The 25,246-nt window shown below is 42.2% G+C and overlaps 1 protein-coding gene across 2 annotated transcripts in view; it reads right to left on the bottom strand.

Moving 5' to 3' along the window:
* Positions 1-25,246, bottom strand: part of NKAIN4 (sodium/potassium transporting ATPase interacting 4) — an 82,320-nt gene that overhangs the window by 9,307 nt on the left and 47,767 nt on the right. For both annotated transcript variants that reach the window (XM_073308701.1, XM_073308702.1), the window contains exons 4-5: positions 15,681-15,878; positions 751-811 (exon numbers count right to left, since the gene is read on the bottom strand). In XM_073308701.1, the coding sequence (XP_073164802.1) occupies positions 751-811; positions 15,681-15,878 (259 nt within the window). The remainder of the gene's footprint in view (positions 1-750; positions 812-15,680; positions 15,879-25,246) is intronic.

The raw sequence follows: 25,246 nt of genomic DNA, 5'->3' as shown, positions 1-25,246 counted from the left end.
TGCAGGAAAAGGCTACATGTAGGTGGGTAAATCCAGCTGACCTTATAATCAAAGTGGCTTTCCTTTGGCTCTCTGCTTTCCTTTGGCACTGTAAAATTGAACCCTAAGTACCTAAGAGAATTGCAGATCAAGCAGAAGGAGAATTAGTTCATTCATCTTCTCTACAATCCAGGTACAGGACCACCTCTGTTTTGCAAGTTAAATGCTCAGTTCAGGTATTTGTAAATATTCTTGCCCTTTATTTTATCCTAAGCTTATATCATGAAGTGCACAGGGCATGGCCTTCTTGCTCAGTTGAACATATTGGACCTGATTCTCCATTCACTTACACCAAGTTTACACTGTTGATACTCCACAAATCTCAGTGGCATTATTCCTGATCAACACCAGTGTAAAAGGAGAATCGCTCCCTTGTTTCTGTCTCTAATACCCAAACATGATCAGTGGACAAAGCCAAACCTTTGTGCTAAAAGAATCAGAGAAGAGGACTATGGGAGTTCAAGACAGAGGAGAGGATCTCACGGTAAATTGTCCTTGTCAGGCAGATGTTGCAGTGATGCCATTTATGTGGTGAGATGGAAAGACTGATAAGAAAATGTCACCTCACTTCCCCTGACCTTCCTCTCCCTCATTCACTGGCTGATGGCCTAGAGCACTAGCTCACCGGACAACATCCTTGAGAGAGAGAGAGAGAGAGAGAGAGTTTTTTTACAAAAACGGTTGCCCAGGAATCTGTTGATGAATACTTACAGCTGTCCTCTTCTTCTGTAAAAACACTGACAACGTAACAGGCATAGACAAAGCCCACCAGCTGGAAAACAGAGAGAAGAAATCATTCAGCACTTTTACAGCCAGACTTCAGCAGTCACCACTGAAATGGTGAAACCAAGTAAAATTTGCTGTAAGGTATGCAATGCAGGAGTCAGACTATGGTGGCATATTTCTCCCTAAATTCTTGCCAAAAATCCCAGAGCAGCAGGATACTTCTGCTAACATAATCAGTACTGTAATAACATAGCAATGTTGCCATTTAAACTGTAATCACCAAGCTTCAGAGTTAACACCTGACTGAGATGAGTCATTCACACCTTATGTACACACCACTCCAAGAGCTATTGTTTCAGGTTGCCTGTTTGCAGACAGCACTGCTTGAGGTCACATTTAGAAGGCTTTATTCCCCATAAGGACTGGAAACATTTATTTTTGATGAGGATGCCTGAGAAGTACTGATACCATCTGCCAGACAGTATCCACTTCATACAATCCCTTCTACAGTAGCAGTCAAATAGACACACGGAAGAATACTGATTTCACTAGTGAACAGGATGCAAGGGGAGGAGAACTCATTAGCTAAATCATCCTGTAGACATGGTCAACCCTTTAGGGGGTAAGTTAAGAGATAACTACCTTGGTATTATCCATCAAGAGAATGGGACCAAGTTCTGTTTTGCTTTGTAGGTAGACGAGACGGACAATTAGTTTTGAAATTAACCATAAATGTGGGAATACTCTGGCTGTTTAATGTAGTGACACTGAACTTTCTTAGACTTGGAAATGGAGAAATGATTGGAAGTAACAGTGAGGACACTTCAGGCAAGATGCAGAGTCAGAATCCATGTCCATACAAGAGAGTAAGAAGAAACCCCACACCTCTTAAAGCCCTGCTGGGGCTCCCAGATCTTGGGTCCAGGTGCACAGCAGAATTTGGGGCTGTTTACTCCCTCCCAGAAACAGGTTGGGTGGGAAATAGGCAGGATCTTGACTCCACCTCCTTAACTCACCGGCCAGAGGAGCTGAACCAGTGGTGGTGTGTCATAATTCATGGGGTAGTGTAGGCCAGCTTTAAATTACTATCTCCTGTGAGGAAGTGGGGAAGGAAAAGTAATTCAGTGGGGTGTCTCTGGGGTCACAATGCCTCCTGGAGCTGCTCCTGTCTTGGTGCACTTTACACATTGCTCATTGCCCAGAGTCAGGCCTAAAGTAAGAAAACAGACTTGAAATTTCAAAACTAAAGTGGACCATCACCTCAGAACCTCAAAACAATTTTAAAAAAACCCCAAACAGAGGCTCACCACTTTGGGGACAGTTCCCAGAAGCTCTAAAATGTGCCAGACCCTGTTGTCCTCATGTTCAGTGGCAACAAAATACCCAGCTTGAGTAAGGAAGGAAGAATCTGGCCCTAACAGAATGATCCTGGTTCAGCAGATTTATATTTTGCTCTGCTTTCTGTTGATCAAATATCTCCTCCGTACCTAGCATGATGTCCTTACATAACACTCCAGTTAGCAAGATCTTGGTTGACACTAACCACATTATTAAAGTTATTGTGAGCCACAATTATTTGTTTTCCACCGTAAACTCAATGCTCTTTAACAAGAGTTAGAATGTGGCAAATGATGGCTCAGTCCAAGGGAAGACAGAATGATGCATGAGAGGACTCAGAAAGTGGAATTCATTCATTTTTAATATGACAGAAAAATACATCACACCAGAAAACAAAGGCAGAATAATGAGATTTCTATTGAGGGATTATAAGACTTGCTTGTGTGCTGCAGCTCTCTGAAGACAAGAAACACCTTAGCTGGAGGAAACTAAGTAATTTTTACAGCACCACCAAACCTTCTATTTCTTTTAAACTTCCTATTAAAAGTTAAATGCAACAACAGAATCATCAGTTTGCTCTCCTGAGCCGTGACTCATTCCATGGGGGGTACAGTCCAGCACTGCCGTGATGGAGAGACAGCTCTCATCACTCATTTTCCTGCTGCGTAGTTTCCAAGAGAGGGCTACTTTACCCCTTAGTCTCCATTAACTACAGTTGACTTTACTCAGAAAAGAAGCCAATCAGTTGCAATGGCAATCACAAAACCACACCACATACAAAACTAATTATGCATGGCGAGCTTTTAGAGAGTTACCTGTTTAAGTGGTGCCTCTGCTCTCTACAGGCATAGGAGAGAAGAAGAATGAATAAGTGTTTTCTTCCGATTGCTTTTCTTTGTTTGTATTGTGTTAACAGGGGAAAAAAGACACATATCTTTTTTCGTTTTGGGGGTGTTTGTTTTCTTTTACTTGTTTAAATTTGCGTTTGTTGAGGGAGAGAAATGTACCTGGAGCTGACCATGGTGCTGAATAAAGGCAGCAAGCCATAATCCTTTATTATATTAGGCAATATATATGGCTATTAGATAAGGGACAAATAAAAGCTATTTGTGGGACTACACTCCAAATCACTTATGAGCATTTCTCCATGCAAGATTCTCCCATTGGTCCCTCTAGTGTGTCACTGGTCCATGCTCTTCAAGTTTTGGGTGACTGAAGTCAGAGTGCTGGCACCATCCTATGGATAGGATCTCTTGGTCAATCCCTAGAACGGAGAACTCATGTGTGATTAAGGTGCAGATCCTCCTTTGTTACCTCTCCTCAAAGGTCCAAAGATCATTTACCTCTTCTCAGGCTGAACTTCAGTGAATTATCCAGGAGCTAAGATTCTAAAGTATCTAAGCAAAGCAAATATTTATAAGTAAATTAAGAGATCATCAGATTAAAGATAAATACTTTGAAGACACTTATTTAGATTCATTGAAATAGCTACTTTTACAAAAAAATATGATGCTCTTATCCTTAGCATGCTGTGTCTGTTAATTTCTCATGTCTTCCCTCTTTCATTCCAGCATCTCTGATCTCCAGTCCTAGGTATTAGTGACCTACAGTCTGTTGTCCACTGAGGATCTAAAGAGAACTGGAATGATAGGAAGTAGGGCCAGCTAATGTCAGGATGACAAAGTGTCCCACTGTTTTCTAGTTTGCACCAACATCCATTGTTCGCTTGATCCGTGAGCCTTAAAGCTGAACATCACAATACAATTGGGCAAGGACAGGTATTTAAAATTTAATCACTGTGACAGAGATAAGCATCTTTGATGCAAATTTTTATAACTTCCTGTGTCTTTGAAATGATGGTAAGAACCTGGAGACTTATTTATTAATTTCTTAGTATGTTAGAGGTGAGGTTGGACTCTTGGGCTCTTACAGCAGCGAGCTAGGATCCCTGGGTTCTATTTCTAGGTGTAACATTGACTCACTGTGTGGCTGTGGACAATCACAGTTGGTGTAAGTTTATCCGTCTCCAAAATGTACATAATAAATAAGTCACGTATGTCACATGATTACCTGGAGTCAAATGAAAATCATCGATTTCACATGAGTGATGTGAGACTTGACTAATAGATATATGATGCACTTTGAAATCCTATAATAAGAGGTACATATGGGGCATTATTATGTAGGACCTGATTTTTCAAAGCACAAAATGTCTAGGACTTCATGGAAAAGTGTGTGAGCATTTCTAATCTGCACATGCTATTACCATCTCTGTGGATATTTCTACACATGGAGCTAGGGGTACAATCCTAGCTCACACAGATATGTTCATGCTAGCTGTTATTGAGCTACTGTGCTAAAAATATGGTGTAGCCACAACTGCACGGCAGTGGCAAGCAGCAGCTTGGGCTAGCTATGCTGAGGACACACCCGGGGGTTCAGGCATGTTTGTACCCAGGGTCGCTAGTCCATATCATCACTTACTGTGTACCATGACCACACTACTATTTTTAGTGTGTTAGCTCAGTGAGAGCTAACACGAGTATATCTATGTGAACTGGGAATCACACCCCCACTTCATATTGTATGCATGTGTGTGAAAATTTTACCTTTGCTAGATGTCTGTCTGGCTGTTTGCATACACAGAACTCTGATGTGTGTGCATTCACGTAATTCCAGGTTCAGATTCAGAGTACAAATACATACCCACCCATACGGGGCCTGATCTCAGTGGGCTTTGAAAATCCTGTCTTTAATATTTTATAGGGATCAGTGTAAAATAATAATGATAAAGCCAACTCATTGGACATTCACTAAAACATCCAGGAATGGGTATTGCATAGCTAATGCTTATCCTGATTCACAGGAGATTCCAGGTAAGTCTTCTTGAATCCTCATACATTGCCATCATAGAATCATAGGACTGGAAGGGTCCTCGAGGGGTCATCTAGTCCAGTCCCCTGCACTCAAGGCTGGACTAAGTATTATCTAGATCATCCCTGACAGGTGTTTGTCTAACCTGCTCTTAAAAATTCCCAGTGCTGAAGATTCCACAACCTCCCTAGGCAATTTATTCCAGTGCTTAAATACTCTGACAGGAAGTTTTGCCCAATATCCAACCTAAACTTCTCTTGCTGCAATTTAAGCCCATTGCTTCTTGTCCTATCCTCAGAGGTTACGAAGAACAATTTTTCTCCCTCCTCCTTCTAACAACCTTTTATGTACTTGAAAACTGTTATGTCCCCCCTCAGTCTTCTCTTGTCATGGTCTTGTCCAACTGTGAATTTTGGATTAACAGTTATGCCAAACTTGATTCCTAATGGTCTGTATACTCCATATAATACACAGGTAAACCTGATCTAAACATCTGATGAAGTGAGCTGTAGCTCACGAAAGCTCATGCTCAAATAAATTGGTTAGTCTCTAAGGTGCCACAAGTCCTCCTTTTCTTTTTGATCTAAAGTTGTTACTTCTGTCATCTATGTCAGAGAGGTCCAAAACAGCATTAAGAATGAGGATGAATTATCTTGCACCATAAAGGCAGAATTCACATAAATGCTTAATATCAGTCATGCCACTAGGGCCAACCAGTTAAACCTCCTAAAAACTTGTTCCACAATTAAGAGGTATTGAGCTAGCAATAAGGGCTGCTAGGAAGTTTTCTTTGCAAAGAAATTTACCTCCCCCCTCCCACTAAAACACCCCTTCTCCATATAGAAGGCAAAAACAAATAAAACAGTGGACAAAGTGATCTCCTAATTCCAGATCTCCTAATTCCAAATCCTTGGAAGCGTGAGTTATCTTTCTATTTCTGGTTTCCACTCTACTTTGTTTCAACATAGCCTGCTTTGTGTTTCAAATTTACTCTGCTTTGACCTTATAATGCACGACTTTGTGGCATGGATTTCATCAATTATAAATTACTGTTTATTCAATTACTTGTTTCCGTTTTCTCTAAAAAGGTTATATTAGCCTCCCAGCTCAGCCGGAAGGGGGAAGTTTCTGGAGCGGGGGGAGGAGGGACATACAATATAAATGTGTATTGCATTTTTATGTTGCCTGAACTAAGCTATAATTAAACCTATCACTTTGGGGATAAACTGAACTCCTGGGATCTACACTCTGTCTTGCTTCATGCATGAATTATGAATGAAACAAAGCCAATAGAGTTGAAATAAAAATTGCCATCACCAAGTCTGCTTTCAGTGAGAGAGAGTCCGCTTCAGCGTGGGCTGAGTTAACTCCAAAAGGCTCAAAGCTTTTAAAGTGGATTTACTGCTAATTCGGCAAAGAGTCCTGTGGCACCTTTGCCGCTTTTACAGATCCAGACTAACACGGCTGCCCCTCCGATCATTGCTAATGGTTTCTTCCCTGAACTTGAGAATTAGGGGATGGGTTTATTCCATTTCACATGTAATGAATATAAATTCTTCGAAAGAATTAAAATCTTAGTGTGACATACAGCCCTGTTTTTAATAATGTGATGAACTGGACTGCCAGCGGTTCATATTCTTTTAAGATACCCAGGCTTTTGGCTGTTAGGAGGAACATCACTCTAATTCTGGGATTTCCAAATTAGTAGAAAGGCGTTTGTGTGGCACTCTGAACAAAGCCTAAAGACACCAGAGTTCACCTCATGGCTCTTTACAATGTTGGGTGAAATAATTAGGATGGGAGGGAATTAAGTGGGCAAGCCTCTGCATCAGGAGACCCACCATGGTTAGCAGTCATTCATTTACATCACACAAGCCTCAAGAGAGAGGTCAAAGATTATGGCTGTATTTCACTCCTGTGTAGGATGCTAACTGAAGGCTCACCTGCCACTTAGGTCTCACTTCAGCCCAGTCTATCGCAAGCCCTAGAATCACATTAGACTGTGACAGAGAAAGAGATGAAAGATTACACTCTCCCATTAGACATTGTTCCTTGCCCTTCAGGGTACATTCTTCAATCTGAAAACCAAGGAAAGCAGTGGATTAAACACCACTGAAGCCACCTCAAGACGAACAGGGGAGAAAGAAAGAAAGAAAGGCGGCCCGCTGGATGGTAACAATAATGGAAAGGGGCACTTCTGCGAGAACACATTCCGTGGAGCAGCTTTGCACACAAAGCCCCACCATGTACTTTTGATGCAAGAGAAATTCAAGGAGAGTGAGACCCCTCGGTGAATAGGCACCAGGACAAAAGGACAGAGGGAAGGGTTTGTATGTTTCTTTGGTGCAGAATAGAAAAATGGTTCAGTTGTTGTGAAACATGTAAAGGCTCTAACAAAAACATCCTCCAGCTACAACTGGAATAGATCTGATTGGCTGAAATTTAATTTTTGCCTCAGCAGGGAGGGGAGGGAGAGGCAAGAAGAGAATTTACACAGTTTTGATCTATTAGCTTCTTTTATAGCATCATCCATCAAGGTGTTTGCCTGCATGAGAAAATGTTTCAAGGTTGATGTATACAGGGAAATCTCAAGAGCAGACTCAGGACAGAGGGAGGAAGAAATATGAAAATAATCAAGAATCAATGGTGATTTTAGTGGCACATGAGAGACTGTGCCTTTAATGGGGTTAGGCTGAACTCCCCACCAGTTGTAACAGCTTTTGGGGTAAGCTAATTATTTATGCTAAAATTTAGTACCTCACTTGTTTCCATATAGATTAAGCAATTGAGTTCCAGGAGACCTTGGATTTATTATTATTAATTATCTGTATTTGCATAGCACCTACGTGTCCTAGTCATTGACCAGGACCCCATTGTGCTAGGCGTCATACACAAAGATGTCTAGAGAGGATGCAATCACAGAATCTTATTCTCCACTTGCACCAGTTTTACAATGGTGTAACTTAAACGGAGCACTCCTGATTTATACCAATGTAAGTGAGAAGAGCATCAGGCCCAAGGTCTCTGGGGGATGGTTCCTCTCACAATGCTTCCACTCAGCAAGCTCATTCAAAAGAAGCTGGGCTTTCATCCCCCCTCTCCCATCTGATTGGCAGCTGCAGAAGTGTGAGAGGAGTGAGGCAAGGATTCATTATGGCCTCAAGAATGACAGGGTGATAGAAAGCTTTCAGGCTCCACACTTCAAATTGGAACCAGGTGAGGCAGAAGAGCCCCATTCTCACCACCTATAAAACGTAAAGGAAGCAAACAGTAAAAAGCATCCCAGATGACCAAGTAGCAAAGGATTGAAAGTAGTTTAGTTCATAAAATTCATAGGGGTGATCTCCATTTAGTAACTTCTTCCCATCACATGCTGTGTCACAGCCCCATTTACCTTTATTAATACAACATCTGTTTGACTGATAAATAAAAGACAATGGGTCATATATTGCTCTTAATTTCTCTGGTATAATCTAGATTCACACTAGTGTAACCGAGAGCAGAACCTAGACCCGTGTTCCTTCCCCAAAATGGTTACAATTTGAACATGTTGGGAATTTTCCTTCTAAATTATTTTTGATGAAAAATGCAGTTTCTGCAAAATAACAAAAAAATTTTTTTGCAAAAATTAAGATTTTGCTAATTTTTTCAAATGTCCTCCAGGAAAATCAAAACAAAATATTTTGTTTCAGGTCAGTTCAAAATACTTGGGTTTGCTGACGCTGACACACAACATTTAGTTTTGAGTAGGTTCAACATTAAACTGCATTTTCCTATTGTAGTGCCTTGTCTCACAGGAGTTGTAATTTAGATGCCTGATGCCCCCATCCTCTTATGTGCCAGGCTCCATGGCCGGACTACATGTTCTATGATGCTACACAATTGCCCCTTTGACCAAGCAGCGTGGTGCATCACGGGAGTCACATGGCCCCAGTTGTATCATAAGAGATATAGTCCAGCCATGGTAAAATGGAATGACTTGAAATGAAACATTTTGAGTCAGTTCAGCAAAGCAAAACTAAATGGTTCAGTTTGGGAACATTGAAATTTTTAATTTTGACCAAAAAGGCACTAACAAAACATTCTGCCATTTACAAAACCGAAAATTTTCATTCTGTGAAAAATTTTAGTATTTCAACTTTGTGTCCTATTTTGGAATGAAAACAAATTTCCCATGGGACAGAAATTCTAATTTTCACTCAACTCTAAACACAGCCTACGGCAGACAAGATGTTAACATACCATAGATACAAACACAGTAAAAGGAGAGGCTACAATGAGATGACCTGGTTGCTTAGGCTGGTGATGCACACTTTCTTAAGAAATACAAAGTATTGTTTTGGTTTCAGATACTATTATTTTGAACTTTGTAAGCCTCACGGTTGATGTGTATTTATTGAGGAGAAACTTGGAGGAGGAGAAGGTGGAAGCATGACAGATGGGCTCAAACAGAAAGTGTTCCTATCCAGCTAAGCCTAGTCAGCTGGATAGGAGCTTTTTAGGGCTAGCTTCAGGGGAGAAAGAGAGAAGCTGCAATTCAGGCTAGGAAGCTCTGAGGACAGAAGTACTACTTCTGTTGCTTTGTGCTTTTAAACAATTCTGCTCTTTGGCATTTAATGCTTTAAGTTGCATGAAGGGAACATGCCCAGAGAGCAAGAGCGCTTTGGGGGTGCTTTTCGGTTGTACAAGAACCCTATACCAATAAAATCCAAGGGGTTGTTTTTGCTTAAGCTGGGCCTCTAGTTGGGGATTAGCCTAGATAACCCTTGTGTTCCTTTCTAACGCTATGTTTCTAATGCAATTCCTCTCCAGCTTCACAGTCCCCAGCCATGCTGCAGATGATTTGCAGCCCTAAATGGGTGGTTGATTTTGTGACTCTGCATGATACCCACTCTGCGACTGTCACCAAGCAGAGACTACAAAACTCAGTTCAACTATGACCCAAACTGAAATTCAAACCCAACGTCTGCAGCGGTATAAGGTTAATACAGTAACTCAATGTGATTCCCAGCCCTCAACATTTGCCAGTCTCAGAAAGGGTTTTGAATCCTCTTTGCCCCAGTGAGATACTGATCATCCTTAGGCCTTTGCAAGTTACCCCGAGGGGGGGGAGAGTTAGTGATGTAAAATGACACTAAGCTATTGCTCTAAGTCCACCAAGAATGCTCTTGTTCTTTAGCCTCTGCTGCTGTTTCCCCAGATAACCTCAGTACCAGCTTCCTCCAAGGCATGCAAGTATCCAATTAAGCCTTTTATTAGGAACACATGTCATAGCCAGGTGGGTTCAATCAGCCAGTCAAACGGCCTGGGAAACAACAGGCTGCAGAGCAGAAGGAATGATGCACCTCGGTTGTCCCACGCATCTGCTTCTTTCTTTGTGAAAGTCTGTTACCAAAGACAAATGGATGGAGCAGGGACGCCCCAACCTAATCCTGTAGAGGTTATAAGACAAGCTTATTTTATACACAGTGTGCAATTTGCTTTGAGTGATGCCAGGATTGCCGAAACACAAGTAGGAGATCATTAAGGTAGGCTTGGCACTAGACTAAGGCCTAAGCAAGGCTGGCACCAGTCCTGGGCTGCTGATGGGTGCCTTCTGCAGTTCAAGCACTGAAAAATCCACAGGCCATCCCCATCTTCCTAAGTATAGGTCTTTGTGGTACCAATTGAGTTAAATATCCCACCTGTGTTTGAAGGGGATGGGGCTCTTGGTTCCCACTCTCCTAGTCCCTTTTTTATATGCTCAGATTCTGTAATCCCCTAAGGGGTAGAGGGTAGTGGCACCAACTGCCTGATGGCTCTCTTTGGGGCTTGCCCATCCTATCCGACCTGGCCAGTGTTTGAGATTTATTGTCTCCTGATAGGCATGGGGAGGAGAGGAGAGGGGGATGGTAAATGACCCTCCTGAGAGTGACTCCCTTGAAGGCTTCCCAGAGTCTCCCTTGGGAGCAAGACAGATGCCATCTGCTCTCTCCCAAAGCTGCCCAGCAACTGCTAGGAACTTCCTGCTTCCTAGCCCTTATTCCACCCTGATATGATTGACAGGGCCAGCGTTGCCAACAGATGCTCCTCCTCCTTCGTGGGTGCGGGGTTGATACACCCCATCACAGAGGCCTAGCAGTTAAGAGTTTGTTAGCATAAGACTTAGCATAAGTAAGTGACCTCGGGTTATAATCTTTAGCAATAAGAGCATTTTCATAAACAACTGAAAGGAACAAAATAATACAGGCTTAATGGAATTTTAGGGTTTTTTTTTTTTGAGTAACATGTACCCTTGCAGCTATCTACCTTGACACACTGGAAATACTGATCAAAATACTGATGCAAATAGCAATGTCAACATTCAGAATCCTAGTTAAGGTTACCTGGATAGCCACATTTGGAGAGAGGACTGAGATCAAATTAAATATGGTCATGCATATGCTGATGTGTAAAAAAAAGGGTATAAAAACCAATGCATGGATGCTGACCAGTTGTTCATCAGAATGAAGTAGTAAGCAACAGCCACCACTGTCATTACCACTTAGGGTGACGCGCTTACTGATCAATTCTGTCTTTGTTTTCATCAGTCTATGATGTTCTGAATACATCCGCTTTGTGGATTGCTCTATTCTTTATACCCATTTATTTGCTCAGTATTTTTCACTTGTGGATGAGCATGGTTCTTGATTAAAATGTTTGGTTGGATACACAGGGAGACCTAATCTCAAATTCAACCCGAATAAAATTTTCTTAAGTAGCCATTTGAGTAATGAACCTGTTATTTGTAAAAGTAGTAACTCAAATTTATCATAGACTACAAGGAGCAGGAGGAAAGACAAGGGAGGGTAGAATGCCCAATGAAGCTGGAAAACTAGAGCAAGCCTCACCCCACCCCCTTTTGCAAAGTTCTGCCCTAGGGGCATGAACTATTCAAAGCTACATTCAAACCCTCCCTTTCATCCTTGCTTGTGACAAGAGCAGCAGAGCACAGAGTCTCTGCTAAGTCCCCATCACTTTTCTCCATGAGACAGAAGTACTGTAGGTTTCATTTCTAGCTTGAGAGTGAGTTGAGCATGTTTGCCCTCTCACAAATATGGGCTGGGGGAGGTAGGAGGGAAGAGGGAAGACATTAATTTCTCGATCCTTCTTGAGTTTCCGGAAAGCTCTTGCTGGCTGGAGAAAAAAGGATTGTGATCAGATATCCAAAGCAACAACCAACAGAGTTTGATTTTCTGACCTTTTTTGCTCTCAGGATGCAATTATTATCAGCAAAAATGTAACACATGCCAACAGCAAAACATGTCTTGACTTGCTTTTCACTGTAACATCTGCTGTCAACCTTTGCTTTGCCATTTTCTTGGGAACCTTCCAAGCTGTCATTTTGAATGAAAGCAGCGGACAGGCAGGCTGAAAATTCTCTCTGTTAGGAGACATTTCCAGCCTCCATCCCATGCCATGGACCTTTGGAAAAAGCCCATCCCTCCCCGCTGCCATATGGACAGATCAAAATTAGGCCAGGTATTTAAAACAGAAAATGAACCTCCAACTGCTGCCTGGCAAGTTGGGGAGTTGTACTGTGGACATTTGCTAAATTGGAAAACAAAGCAAATTTTCTTTTGCAGATAAGTAGGATAAAAATTATTTCTGCTGCATTTTTTGTTGGGGTTGGTATAGGCAGGCAGCACACTGACGGTAAATTAACTAACCTGCCTATGTCAGTATACAGTCACTGCTTAAGATGTATGCTTCCATTAAGCATCTCTCTCCACTATGTCCCTTCACAATGTCCTTTGTTCTGGTGTATTTCAGTGGGTTGGTTGGGATTAAAGGTATAGCCCCACTTTTCTGTCATATAATCCAGTATTGGTTCTGTCATGATAGTATCTACGCCCTTTTCACTTTCAAGAGACATGGCTTCAAATCCTGACTGAATGACATTTGAAAAGGAGTCTGATGGATTCTTAAATTAGGCCCTAACAGATATTTGTGTAGATGAAGAAACAATCACAACTGACAGTCTTTGGTGTGGATGCTGACCTCATTCACTCCGGATAAAGTTAGAAGCAACTCTATTAACATCATGGAGTTCGCCCAGCAGAATTTGCCACAAATGAGATCAGAATCAGGTCTTTGATGGTTCCCCCCCCAACAGAGGCCCGGGATTGGAAGAGCTGGGCGACACAGTCAGGAGTCAGGGACATAGTACATTAGCAGAGCCATTCAGGAACGCTTCTATGGCATTCACTCAGCCGGAGTGAAATTCATCCCGAGTAAAGATGGCGTTTATGAAGAGCAGCTACACAGGGGATTTGACCTTTTTATCCTGTGAGCAGGGCTCAGGGCAGCTCCACAGCTGCTATTACAGCCCACTGGTTTGCACGGAACATTTTTTTTTTTCATAATAAGGTCAAATTTAATGAGGGAGGGATGTTTTCTGGGATGAATCAACCTTCCCTCCGGGGGAGCACACAGCAATGTTACTGTGCCTCAGTGCTCCTGAGGAATAATTATCTCTGGAGGATTGGACACGTGGTCACGTCTTATTTGTTAACAAGATATCAATTTCATAACACTGAAGCTGAAACAGATAATTTTAAAGCTGCTGAACAAAACCCACAAACACAGGAGAGGAGGCTTTGCATTCCTCACCCCACTGCTTTGAGGTACTGAGCATTCAATTTCTCATAGATGCCTGACAGACAAGGAAGGAACGAGGTCAGAGCCTTTGCTGCATCTCCCTGTTCTTCGGGAGACATGATCAATAATACAAAAAAAAATATATTTACTGTCTGTCTGCAGCACTGAGGCCTGCAAAGCATTCTGGGAGGGACAGCAGCTTATAATAAAATCTGCCTGAAAATGAGATAAAGAGAATAGCAAAACTATTGGCAAGGATCAAAGAGTTTGGTCCTCAGAGACTAAACAGGGAAAGGACTAGCAGTAGTTGGCTATTTTCAGGCAGGACCTGATTGAAATAATGAAAAGCCCTTTAAGGTTTCCTTTCTGCTCTGTCTGCAAGGGAAATCTGTCTAATGTCCAGTAAGATTATATGAGCACTTAAGGGAGATATAGGCCTGGCGCTTTAACATTCCACCTTTACTACAGGAAAGGTATGTCCCTTTTACAGAAACTCACCATATACATCAGGAAATCCCGAGCAGGAACTGTAGGGACTTCTGTACACACGCGTGCTTGAGCTTATATCCCAGTGTCAGGGCCCAGGATGCACAAAAGTAGGATAGGAATCTTCTATGGTTTACATCCCGAGGAGGGAATGGGGGAAACAACTTATAAATATTTGCCCCAAACCCATTAATTTCTTGCCCAGCCTCAATCAATTTCCTCTCTCCATCTCGCAAGCTGAGAACACTCACTCTGAACCCATGCTGCCTTACACATTTACAAATCACTACATGAACTTGCAGTGCCTGTAAAAAAAAGTTAAAAAGTATCAGTATACCCAGCCCAGAGGCAGGGGTTGTAACCCTGCCTGCTGTGTTTTGTTGCAGCAATCTATCTTGGGGCCTCATGCCTAAGTTATCAGGATTCTATAAAACCAGAGCCAATCCTAAGCATAACATAGGTCCAGGTCCTGCCATTTGTTGACTGAGCCCTTCCCCTTAAGTCTGCCCACTGGGAGGACTTTGATGTTTCTTTAGTCAGCCAGAGGGAATGCTATTAAGTGAGGTATGACACTTCTACTCTCTCAAGGGTTCAACATTCAGCCTCCAGAGCACACCTATCATTGGTTAGCTTGGAAAACAATAAACTAAGAAACAAAGCTTTGGTTTTCTTTATGGCAGTGCTGGGAACTACCATGAGAACACTGGGCAGTAAAACATCCACGAGTAACATTCAGACTAACAGTCCTTCATAAAAGGGCCATATTCTCTTGAAGTATGCACTGTGTTCCAGCACGAATGCAGTAACATTTCTCACATCCTCCTTTCTCATGCATACAAGCCAATGTCAGGTGCAGTCAAACCTGTCATTTGAAGCCCCCCCAATGGGTTAAAGCACAGTTCCCAGCTGGAGTAGAACCCGTATGTATTTAAAGCCACTAAACTAAAAAAGCAAAGCAGATTAAAAAGATGTGATGCAACTACAAAATGCGTGAGCACCAGTGGAAATAAAGATGATAATGGACCTTTTGTTTCAATTAATTTCACATGCAAATGAGAAACAATTAATTAATAGGGAATATTAAGGACAACACATTCCTGCAGTATATTTTAAAAATGCCTGTGAAAGACTCCAATGAGGCAATGTTTGATGGAAACTTAATACAAATCATTGGTGTCAGCAGGAAAAAAACGTGCCGCTTTCTGGATCTATCAAAAGTTGTTTTGTTTTCTGAAGGAGGATATGATCTTCAAAGGGAAACACAGATCTCCCCTCCCCAAATCCTTTCTGTCAGCTCACACACGCACACACACACATACCCCTCAAATATCACAAGCGACTATTGGAAATACAAAAAGCTAGGTCTCTTTCCTTACCAAAATGTGTTTCCCTTCCCCAGTCATTGATTTGTTATTGTAGAGGTACGTGGCTTGTTATGGTAAGTGCTAGGCTGCTGGTGTTGATTTCTATTTTTAAAAAAATGTCTTGTAGATATTTAGGAGAGAACACAGAGTTAAAAAACAACCATTCCCTTTGTGCTACCTACTAACATTCTACTTGGATGGTTTTACTCTTTGTTGGAGACCAGAAGTACTCACCGCTACCAGAATTTGGACCGAGCTGTGCATGACCTCAATGTACTGATACTCTAGAGCACAACCAATCACAGAGATGTAAGAATGGCTGTCCAATCCCTTTATGCCAGCCATGGACGCCTCCTTCCTTATGCAGCCAGGGCCATTTTCACTCCACCATGACTGATGCTGGGAGATATTAAAGGTCAAAAGTTCGCTGTCCTGGGGAGAAAAAAAAGATGCAAAAAAATCTTCATTTACAGAGGAATTAACTCATTAGTCCCATTTAGGGGGGGGAGACTTGCAAAAATGCTTAGTGTTGCCTTAAAAATTGGCCATTAAAAAAAACCTGACCATTAAAGTCAATGGGAGCCTTCCGAGGCGAGTGCTGACAGCTTCTGAAAAAACTCACCTTCAGTGAGCACTAAGAGGATCAAAAGGTGTTTAGAAGCATTTTTCAAACAAGCTGATAAATCAGTAAGAACTGGACTAAGGCCTGCCAATGGGACACAATGCTGCAACAATGTGCCAATCAGTCCCACCTTAACATGGTGATGTCTAGATGCAGTCATGAGCGTGAGGTAGCTTCAACACACCATATTGCAAGGCCACAACAGAAAGACACTTTATAGGCACCTAGACTAGTTTGGGGACTCAAGACCATGTGGCTAGTGGTGCCTGGAGGAGAAAAGAGCTGTCAAGAAATTTGGAATATCTGCAAATATCAGGATAGAGGGAACACACTAAATTTGCAAGTTATCTTAGATTCATATAAATATAATATGTCAAAACATGATGGGTTCTTGGAGTAGGTTATAAACTTTTAGAGCAAGGCATCCTGGAGATTTTTTTCATACTTAATATACCACTGTACAGTTTATTCTAATCTCTCTAATTATACTTCATTATTGACTATTACAGATGTGGTTGCATTAGGAACAAGAACATTCTCAACACATTTTCTCAACACAGAGCTGGTGCACCTTCATTGCACCTGGACCAGAATGAGCTCTCTTAAAAGTTCCATCCACATTAGGAAATTGATCCATTGTTAAATATTATTGTCAACAACAAGTCCCAAGAACACTTTCTGGAATGGCGCTGGAAGTGGTTCATCTTGTCTGCAGTGGTTTACACGAATACCAAATTATGGTGACTTTGTCTACTGCATACAACATCTTTACTTTGCTAAGAACTCTGACAGTAGTCAGAGACAGCAGCCATTTTGTTCCCAGAGTTGCTGCAGCTTGTCATGGACACACAAGGACACACTCCTCTATTATGGAGACAGACTCCACGTTTGTTCTTTCTTGCTGCTTTCCTTTAAACTACGATATGTTGCTGATATGGAGGTAAATGGTTGCGCAGGGAGATTAGGGAGGCTATAAAATTTTTAAAAACTCAATAATAATGGGGGATTTCAACTGCCCCCATATTGATTGGGTACATGTCACCTCAGGACGGGATGCAGAGATAAAGTTTCCTGACACCTTAAATGCCGGCTTCTTGGAGCAGCTAGTCCTGGAACCCACAAGAGGAGAGGCAATTCTTGATTTAGTCCTAAGTGGAGCACAGGATCTGGTCCAAGAGGTGAATATAGTTGGACCACTTGGTAATAGTGACCATAATAAAATTAAATTTAACATCCCTGTTGTAAGGAAAACATGATAGAGGCTCAACACTATAGCACTTAATTTCAAAAACGGGGACTACACAAAAATGACGAAGTTAGTTAAACAGAAATTAAAAGGTACAGCGCCAAAAGTGAAATCCCTTCAAGATGCATGGAAACTTTTTAAAGACACCATAATAGAGGCTCAACTTAAATGTATACCACAAATTAAAACAACATAGTAAGAGAACTAAAAAAGTGCCACCATGCCTAAACAACAAAGTAAAAGAAGCAGTGAGAGACAAAAAGGTATCCTTTAAAACATGGAAGTTAAATCCTAGTGAGGAAAATAGAAAGGCGAATAAACTCTGTAAAATGAAGTATAAAAATATAATTAGGAAGGCCAAAAAAGAATTTGAAGAACAGCTAGCAAAAGACTGAAAAAGTAATAGCAAAAACTTTCTTAAAGTACATCAGAAGCAGGAAGCCTGTGAAACAATCAATGAGGCCACTGGACAATTGAGATGCAAAAGGAGCACTCAAGGATGATAAGGCCATTGTGGAGAAACAAAATAAATTCTTTGCATCGGTCTTCACAGCTGAGGATGTGAGGGAGATTCTCAAACCTGAGCCATTGAAACTATAGTAAAGAACAAAATTGTCAGACACATAGGATGAACAGAATTTGTTGGGGAAGAGTCCACATGGTTTTTGTAAAGGGAAATGCCTCACCAATCTACTAGAATTCTTTGCAGGGGTCAACAAGCATATGGACAAGGGGGATCCAGTGGATATAGTGTACTTAGATTTTCAGAAAGCCTTTGACAAGGTCCCTCACCAAAGGCTCTTAAGAAAGTAAGCTGTCATGAGATAAGAGGGAAGGTCCACCTGTGGATTGGTACCTGGTTAAAAGATAGGAAACAAAAGGATAGGAATAAATGGTCAGTTTTCAGAATGGAGAAGGGTAAATATGGTGTCCCCCAGGGGTCTGTACTGGGGCCAGTCCTATTCAACATATTCATAAATGATCTGGAAAAAGGGGTAAACAGTGAGGTGGCAAAATTTACAAGTGAGACAAAACTACTCAAGATAGTTAAGTCCCAAGCAGACTGCGAGGAGCTACAAAAGGATCCCTTAAAACTGTGTGAGTGGGCAACAAACTGGCTGATGAAATTCTACGTTGATAAATGCAAAGTAATGCACATTGGAATACATAATCCCAGTTATACATATAAATGATGGGGTCTAAATTAGCAGTTACCACTCAAGAAAGAGATCTTGGAGTCATTGTGGATAGTTCTCTGAAAACATCCACTCAATGTGCAGCGGCCATCAAAAAAGCAAATAGAATGTTATGAATCATTAAGAAGGGGATAGATAATAAGACAGAAAATATCATATTGTCTCAATAAATCCATGGTACGCCCACATCTTGAATACTGCGTGCAGATATGCTTGCCCCATCTCAAAAAAGATATATGGGAACTGGAAAAGGTTCAGAAAAGGGCAACAAAAATTATTAGGGGTATGGAACGGCTTCCATATGAGGAGAGATTAATAAGATTGGGACTTTTCTGCTTGGAAAAAGAGACGACTAAGGGGGGATTTGATAGAGGTCTATAAAATCATGACTGGTGTGGAGAAAGTAAATAAGGAAGTGTTATTTACTCCTTATATAACACAAGAACTAGGGATCACCAAATGAAATTAATAAGCAACAGGTTTAAAACAGACAAAAGGAAGTATTTTTTCACACAACACCCAGTCCACCTGTGGAACTCCTTGCCAGAGGATTTTGTGAAGATCAAGACTATAACAGGGTTCAAAAAAGAACTAGATAAGCTCATGGAGGATAGGTCCATCAATGGCTATGAGCCAGGTTGGTGTTCCTAGCCTCTATTTGCCAGAAGCTGGGAATGGGCAACAGAGCATTGGTCACTTGATGATTACCTGTTCTGTTAATTCCCTCTGGGGCACCTGGCATTGGCCGCTGTCGAAAGACAGGATACTGGGCTAGATCGATCTTTGGTCTGACCCAGTATAGCCATTCTTTTGTTCTTTGTGTGTGAAAAAAATAGATCATCCACACTAGCAATTAAACTATTTCCAACGTTGGTTCAAGGGAAAAGTTCCTGACAATGGTTTACACCAAGAGGTCAATTTCATAGCATGGCATGGGATTTAGATTTGTAAACTGGGTAAATTTGCCATAGAAGCCACAGAAGGGGAATAAATATGGAGCACTGAGTCTACTCACAGAATCACGTCAGAACATATCCACCTGGCAAGAGTAGAATTAGGATCTACAGCTGAAGTAATAATGAAAAACATTTTTGAACACACACATTTACAGTTGACGGCAAAGAGGAAATTAAAGTATCTAATAAATTCCCCTCCCAGCTCCATCTGTCAATTTCCACCTCAGTATTCAGATTTATTGCACTTCTGGGTCTTCTATTGACCTCAGTCACTATCAACCTCTTGGGTCAAATTACTCTGACAAACTGACCTCCACTGTGATCAATAGCTTAGTAATTAACACTCGCCCAAGAACTCCACATCATCTCTGCCTCCCAAGCTACCTTTTACTTTGCTTCCCGCAGCTTCGCTGGTTCAGTGCACTAAAACATGCAGTTCTGAGTGTCACGCGGTGAAACGCAGCATGGGTAGTTCAAGGGTTCGACAGGCAATGAGGAGGTGGCACTTCCAACAATAACAAATCCCCCTTCCTTTGGGAAAAAGGATACCTGAGTAACCTGGAATCACAGCTGCAACCCCTGGGGTATTGTTTTGGGGCTTCTAGCTTAAATTTCCCTGCAATTGATGAAAGACAAACTTAGCATTGTTGGGAGAGCAGGGGATGAAAAGATAATGGTAGCAATACTTTGTGGGGAAGTGCTAAGTGCCCAGTGCCACTGGGACCCCAACAGACCTTCCATGTCACTTTGATGTAGACTCAACAATACCTTTTGGTTCTAGCAGCCGATAGGAGAGGGGTGGAAGGATTTATATGTGCCTGTCCTAGAATCTAAAGACCTCTTCACTATAGGAATAAACACAGAATTTACAGTGTAAGTCCAACAATAAATACAGGGCTTCTTGTACTTTCCTCTAAAGCATTTGGGACTGGCTGCTGGGCCATTGGTCCTAGACTGAGACAGACGATGGGGTAGGGGGAAATAGCAAAAATCAGAGTCTGGATCCAGGCGCATCCCAAGTAGCAAAGTGGGCTTGCAAGTGGAGCTGATCTGAATTCTGCTAATGTTTGAACAAGGACAGATTTTGTTAGGCTACCTGACATAGACTTTAATTTTCCTAAGCCGAAGCTCATGTATAGCATTAATTCCTAGTTCCCAAGTCCTGAGAAGCCAACCACCCCATTAGGAATCCTATGTAGACTAGCCTGCAAGCCCCCAACAAGCTCGCACCCAATAACAGCTCCAAAACTTTTTACTAAGTGTTCTGGGAAGCACATCTTGGGAGACATGAACAATGAAGTCAGAAAAAGACAGCTGCCAAGTTCCTGACATGAGCACTGCAAAAGACGGGATGTGCTTTGCAGGGGACGGAGGAAGGTGCGAAGCTGTGGTGTGCTACCCACACTGAAGCAGCCCCAATATTAAAAGAAAGAAAACAGAGAAAACTCCATTAACAGTAGAGCTTACACAGGATCCTCTGCATTTTGGAAGGGGTGGGGGGTGGGGAAATAATCAGATTGGCAGCTATGGGGTAACAAAGCTAACGTAAGGTGCTGGGTGTCACAGGTTCTGTGCTGAGGGACATCTGCGGAGAAGCGTCTAGTAACCAATTTCCCTCCCCTGCAGCCTCTGGAAGCTGCTGGATTTTGGTGGGAGAGTCGCTGGTCTGCTCTCTCCAACGGGAGTGTTGTTCCCCCACAGACTGCATGCATATGTTCTCCCCCTCCTTAGAGTTATGCAGTTTTCCTCAAGCTTGCTGCTCCCCGACACTCACCTCCTATCTTATACAGTCCCCGGGACACATGATTATGTCCTGTAAAAAGTTCCCCCTTCAGAGAGAGCCAGCCAGCCTGCCCAAGCCGCTGCTGGACTTCCCCTCAACCCTCTTCTTCCCCGACCCCAAGCTAGTGGGCAGATCCGCCAGCTGGAAAAAAAGCAAAACCATACTCCAGACAAGGACTCAGCTCCAGCTCCTTTGCTCAGGGCTTGCCTTTATTGCCACAGATACAAAGTGATTCAAACAGCCTCACTGCCCCACAGGGCCTTGTCTCCAGGGCGTCACTCTCTCCCCATTCCCCAGCTGAGTCTGCCCCCAGGGGTCTCTGTCAGCCTTTTGCCTGACTAATGTGAAGAGCCCCCTCCAGCTGCGTCCCTGTGCTCGGATTCCACAGAGGGTAGACTGCCTCGAGAGAGCTGGCAAGAGAAAAAACAATGGGACAGCTTTCCTCCCCTTTGGAAATCCTCACAGAGTCGGCTCTTGCTTCCCTCTGCTGCAGGAGATGGACTTTTAGTCACCAGACATCAGCAAGCCTCATTTTGAACTGAGCCTAGATAAGCGGCAGAACAGATGTCAGATATGGCAAGGAATTAGGCAGGTAGAAGAATGCTAAATACAAAGTCAAAGTGCTCGGTGCTATGGCACACAAATAGCCTCCGCTGCAAGCACAAGCAGAGTTTATGCTACCAGAAAGCAGAAACGACAGTGACGAAGTTGAGTGGTTCCTAGAGAGACAACTCCTCCCCCCATCCCCCCCCGTTTTTAAAGAGTTTCTTGGGAAAACATGGGCACACTTGCACATTCGAGTGAAGCAGGCAGTCACTCGCACGCACAAATGATCAGCCTAATGACCATTATGCTTACACATACTGTGATTGAGAGTGGCCTTGTGTAAGCAGATGCGAGTGACGTTTTGCACACATCATTCTGAAAAGGTGATGAGACATTTTGCCACCAGTGTTTTGGGGTAAGGGACAGGAATGGAGGTGTTGTTTTCTCAGCACACTGAGATCAATGCCATTTTTTACTGGTGCCCCTGGTACCTGCGGTGACCAAGCATTGTAAAAAGGCATTTAAGGCTAACATTTTATTGACCTCTGTTTGCTAAGAAGAATCCCTGGACTCCTACTGCAGTCTGCTAACATTTTGTTTTCCTTATTGCAACACTAAAAAACCAAAGGGGCATTTAATTAGCATTATATGAAAATGACAGAAGCAGCTCATTAAAAACAGGGCAAAAGAACAGGAATCAGGAAATAACTTCAGAAACAGAGACAGAAGTATTCCAGAAAGCAGGTGCATTTCAAGAAAAATTGCAAAAGTAAAGGTAACTAGAAGTGGGAGATGTGTTGGGAAATACTTCTCAGTTCCCAGTTATTTCAGTGAGGAACAGAGATCGGTGTATCTCTACACTCTCTCCATTTCTTGACAGGTGGCTATTTAAAGGGTTACTGCTACCTCCTTAGCCTTCAATCTGAAAAGAAATATGAGAGAAGTGGTGATACGAGCACCCTCTCGAGAGCCCGCTGAAGGCCAGCCAGGCTCACATTTCAATTTAAACTGTCACTGGACCTTGTTGCTGTCTATTTGCAATTCTCCAGCACTATGGTGGTGCTGTGGGGAGAGAAAAAACCCTAAAAATCTAATACAGTATGAGTTTTTCCTGTTACATCTCCTATGCCTTTATATTAGAGGCAATCCCCCACACCTAGCACCCACAGAATCAGCTTTGGAAAAGTAAAGATCATCAGAGACCACTATGTTTCTTTGTTCACCAGCTGCCTTCTGAACCCCGCTCCCCCTTTCATTAAAAAGCAGCAGTAATGGCTCTCAAAGCAAGTTCAGCCCAGCCACACAAGCCCTCAGAGTTTGATGGCTGAATAATTTTGCCTCTTTTAAGTTGGAAAGATGTATCATCAAAAAGGGGAACAATAATTCTTATCTCCTAGCAGTGCCTGCTAAGTGCCTGCATCTCACTGAGGCAGCAAGGGAATTACTTTTATCATTGCTTAGACTCATGTTGTCTGTTCACAATGCTGTAGTAATTAAAGGCCAAGTAATGGATTTCTATTCTCTGAATTGAGGAGGAGGAGTGGGGGAGTAATTATTATCAACAGTGCGTTTCCTCTCACCTCCAGCTGATAACATTTGCTCAGTACCAGAGCTATCCCAGAGCAGCTCTACCTATTCTCTTCTTGAATGCAAATAACTTCCATGATGTCTAACCCAAATTATGCCCCTATAAATCAGGTGATCAGAACAGTGTTGGTAGAGAGTTAAGGCCGAAGGTCAGGCCTGGGTGGGAAAATTTAAAAATCACCGTACCACGACGAACAGTTTCCAGATGAAAAGAATGAACAGAGGCAGGTTTAAAGGTAAAGCCCAGACACTAACTGCCTCTCAAACATGTTTCAGTGTCCTGAGCATATGATGAATAATCAATGTGGCAGCTGAATAGACAGAGACATGTACATTTTAGCAGCCGGATTGTAATTATTAATTTAGATTCGCATTTCCCACCAACCTAAACAGTGTGCTTGTGTAAATGAGCTGTGTCTTCATGCCCAGCAAGTGGATCTAGAAGTTTATTGTGATATTTGGATCTGTAGCCAAGATACCATGGTGATGCAAGTATTATAACTCGCGAGCTAGATTGATGCCTAGGCAGAAAGAAGAGGGAGAATGTGGAAAGTCAGGAGGAAGAGAAGCAGCAGTCTGGAAGTGGAATCTCAGGAGTTCCACCAATTGCAGTGATATAGAGCAGCTGTACAAAGCACTCAGAGAAACAGTATGTCACCATGATACTGCAAGCATGCTCTGAACAGCGAGCAGAGACAGCCAGGAGCCTGCACCAAACCTGCAAGGAAGCACATCAACGTCACATTGCTGAAGATGAAAAGCAACATTTCAGTTCCAGGTCTTCCATGTTTCTTGTCTGACCAAAGCATGGTCATAAAAAAAACTGGCACAGCTGGACCTGCTTTACAAAGACCTTTCAAAAGATCATTGCAAGGTAGCAGGAAATGCTTTATTAGACCTTTGTCTGCCAATCCATTTGTCTGCTGTCCACCTAATGAAGTTCTGGCGGACAATATTTCATTCCTTTTATTCTACGAAGAAAAGATATCAAAATATGAAAAATGACAAGGAGTAAAAAAGAATAATCACAATTGTCAAACTGATTTTCTGGTTCAAAGAATAAGGAACAAATGTAAAATACTCAGGAGAGAATTTTCCTTTTGGACAAAAATAACTCATCTTGATTTGGTGTCAGATGAGTGTAGGAAAAAAGGAAATGAAGAGGGTTCAGTTTAACTCCAGATGCAACATCTGGGTCTAGATATTTGGAACTGCCTGTATGCTTTTGCACACACAGTTACTGCAATCATGCACCCATTCACTAATCACATGCCCAAATGACTTGTTAAATGCGTGTTTATTGCAACTGCACATGCAAAATGGGTAAAAAATATGCATGGATTTTTGCATGTGCAATTATGCCTATGGTTTTGGAAATCTGGGCTTAAATGGCTCAGGGATATTAGCAGCACTTTTGCTACAATTTATAGCCACCGATCTTTTCTCTAATGTTTTGAACCTTCGTAGATAAAGTATCAAAAAGAGAACCTCAGAAGGTTTGGAGGTTGCATGTGGGCTAACATTAGACATTTCCGATGCTTCTCATCTTTTCAGGTGGCTTGCAGAATTTAACTGGAGACATTGCGAGACTGGCTGTTCTGATGATATTTTAGCATTTTCTTGGTCAACACTAGGATGTAAGGGCTACTCTAGAAATATGCTCCGTGAAAGGAGACTAAAAGACAAAGGGGAAGGAAGGAAGGAAAGAGACAGGGTCTTGTTTTGAGCTGAGGAGACACGGGTGTCAAAACACTTACCAGAGAGTGTGGTTTCGTCTACTCTGTGAGCTAGACATGTGGTTCTTGGCTCCCACAGACACACTCACTAGCATGCATTTGAGCTAGCATGCTAAAAATACTAGCAT

This window comes from Lepidochelys kempii, chromosome 13 (assembly GCF_965140265.1).
Source record: "Lepidochelys kempii isolate rLepKem1 chromosome 13, rLepKem1.hap2, whole genome shotgun sequence".
Lineage (NCBI taxonomy): Eukaryota > Metazoa > Chordata > Testudines > Cheloniidae > Lepidochelys > Lepidochelys kempii.
Note: the sequence above shows the minus strand (reverse complement) of the source record. Positions and strands in the feature narration are given on the sequence as shown.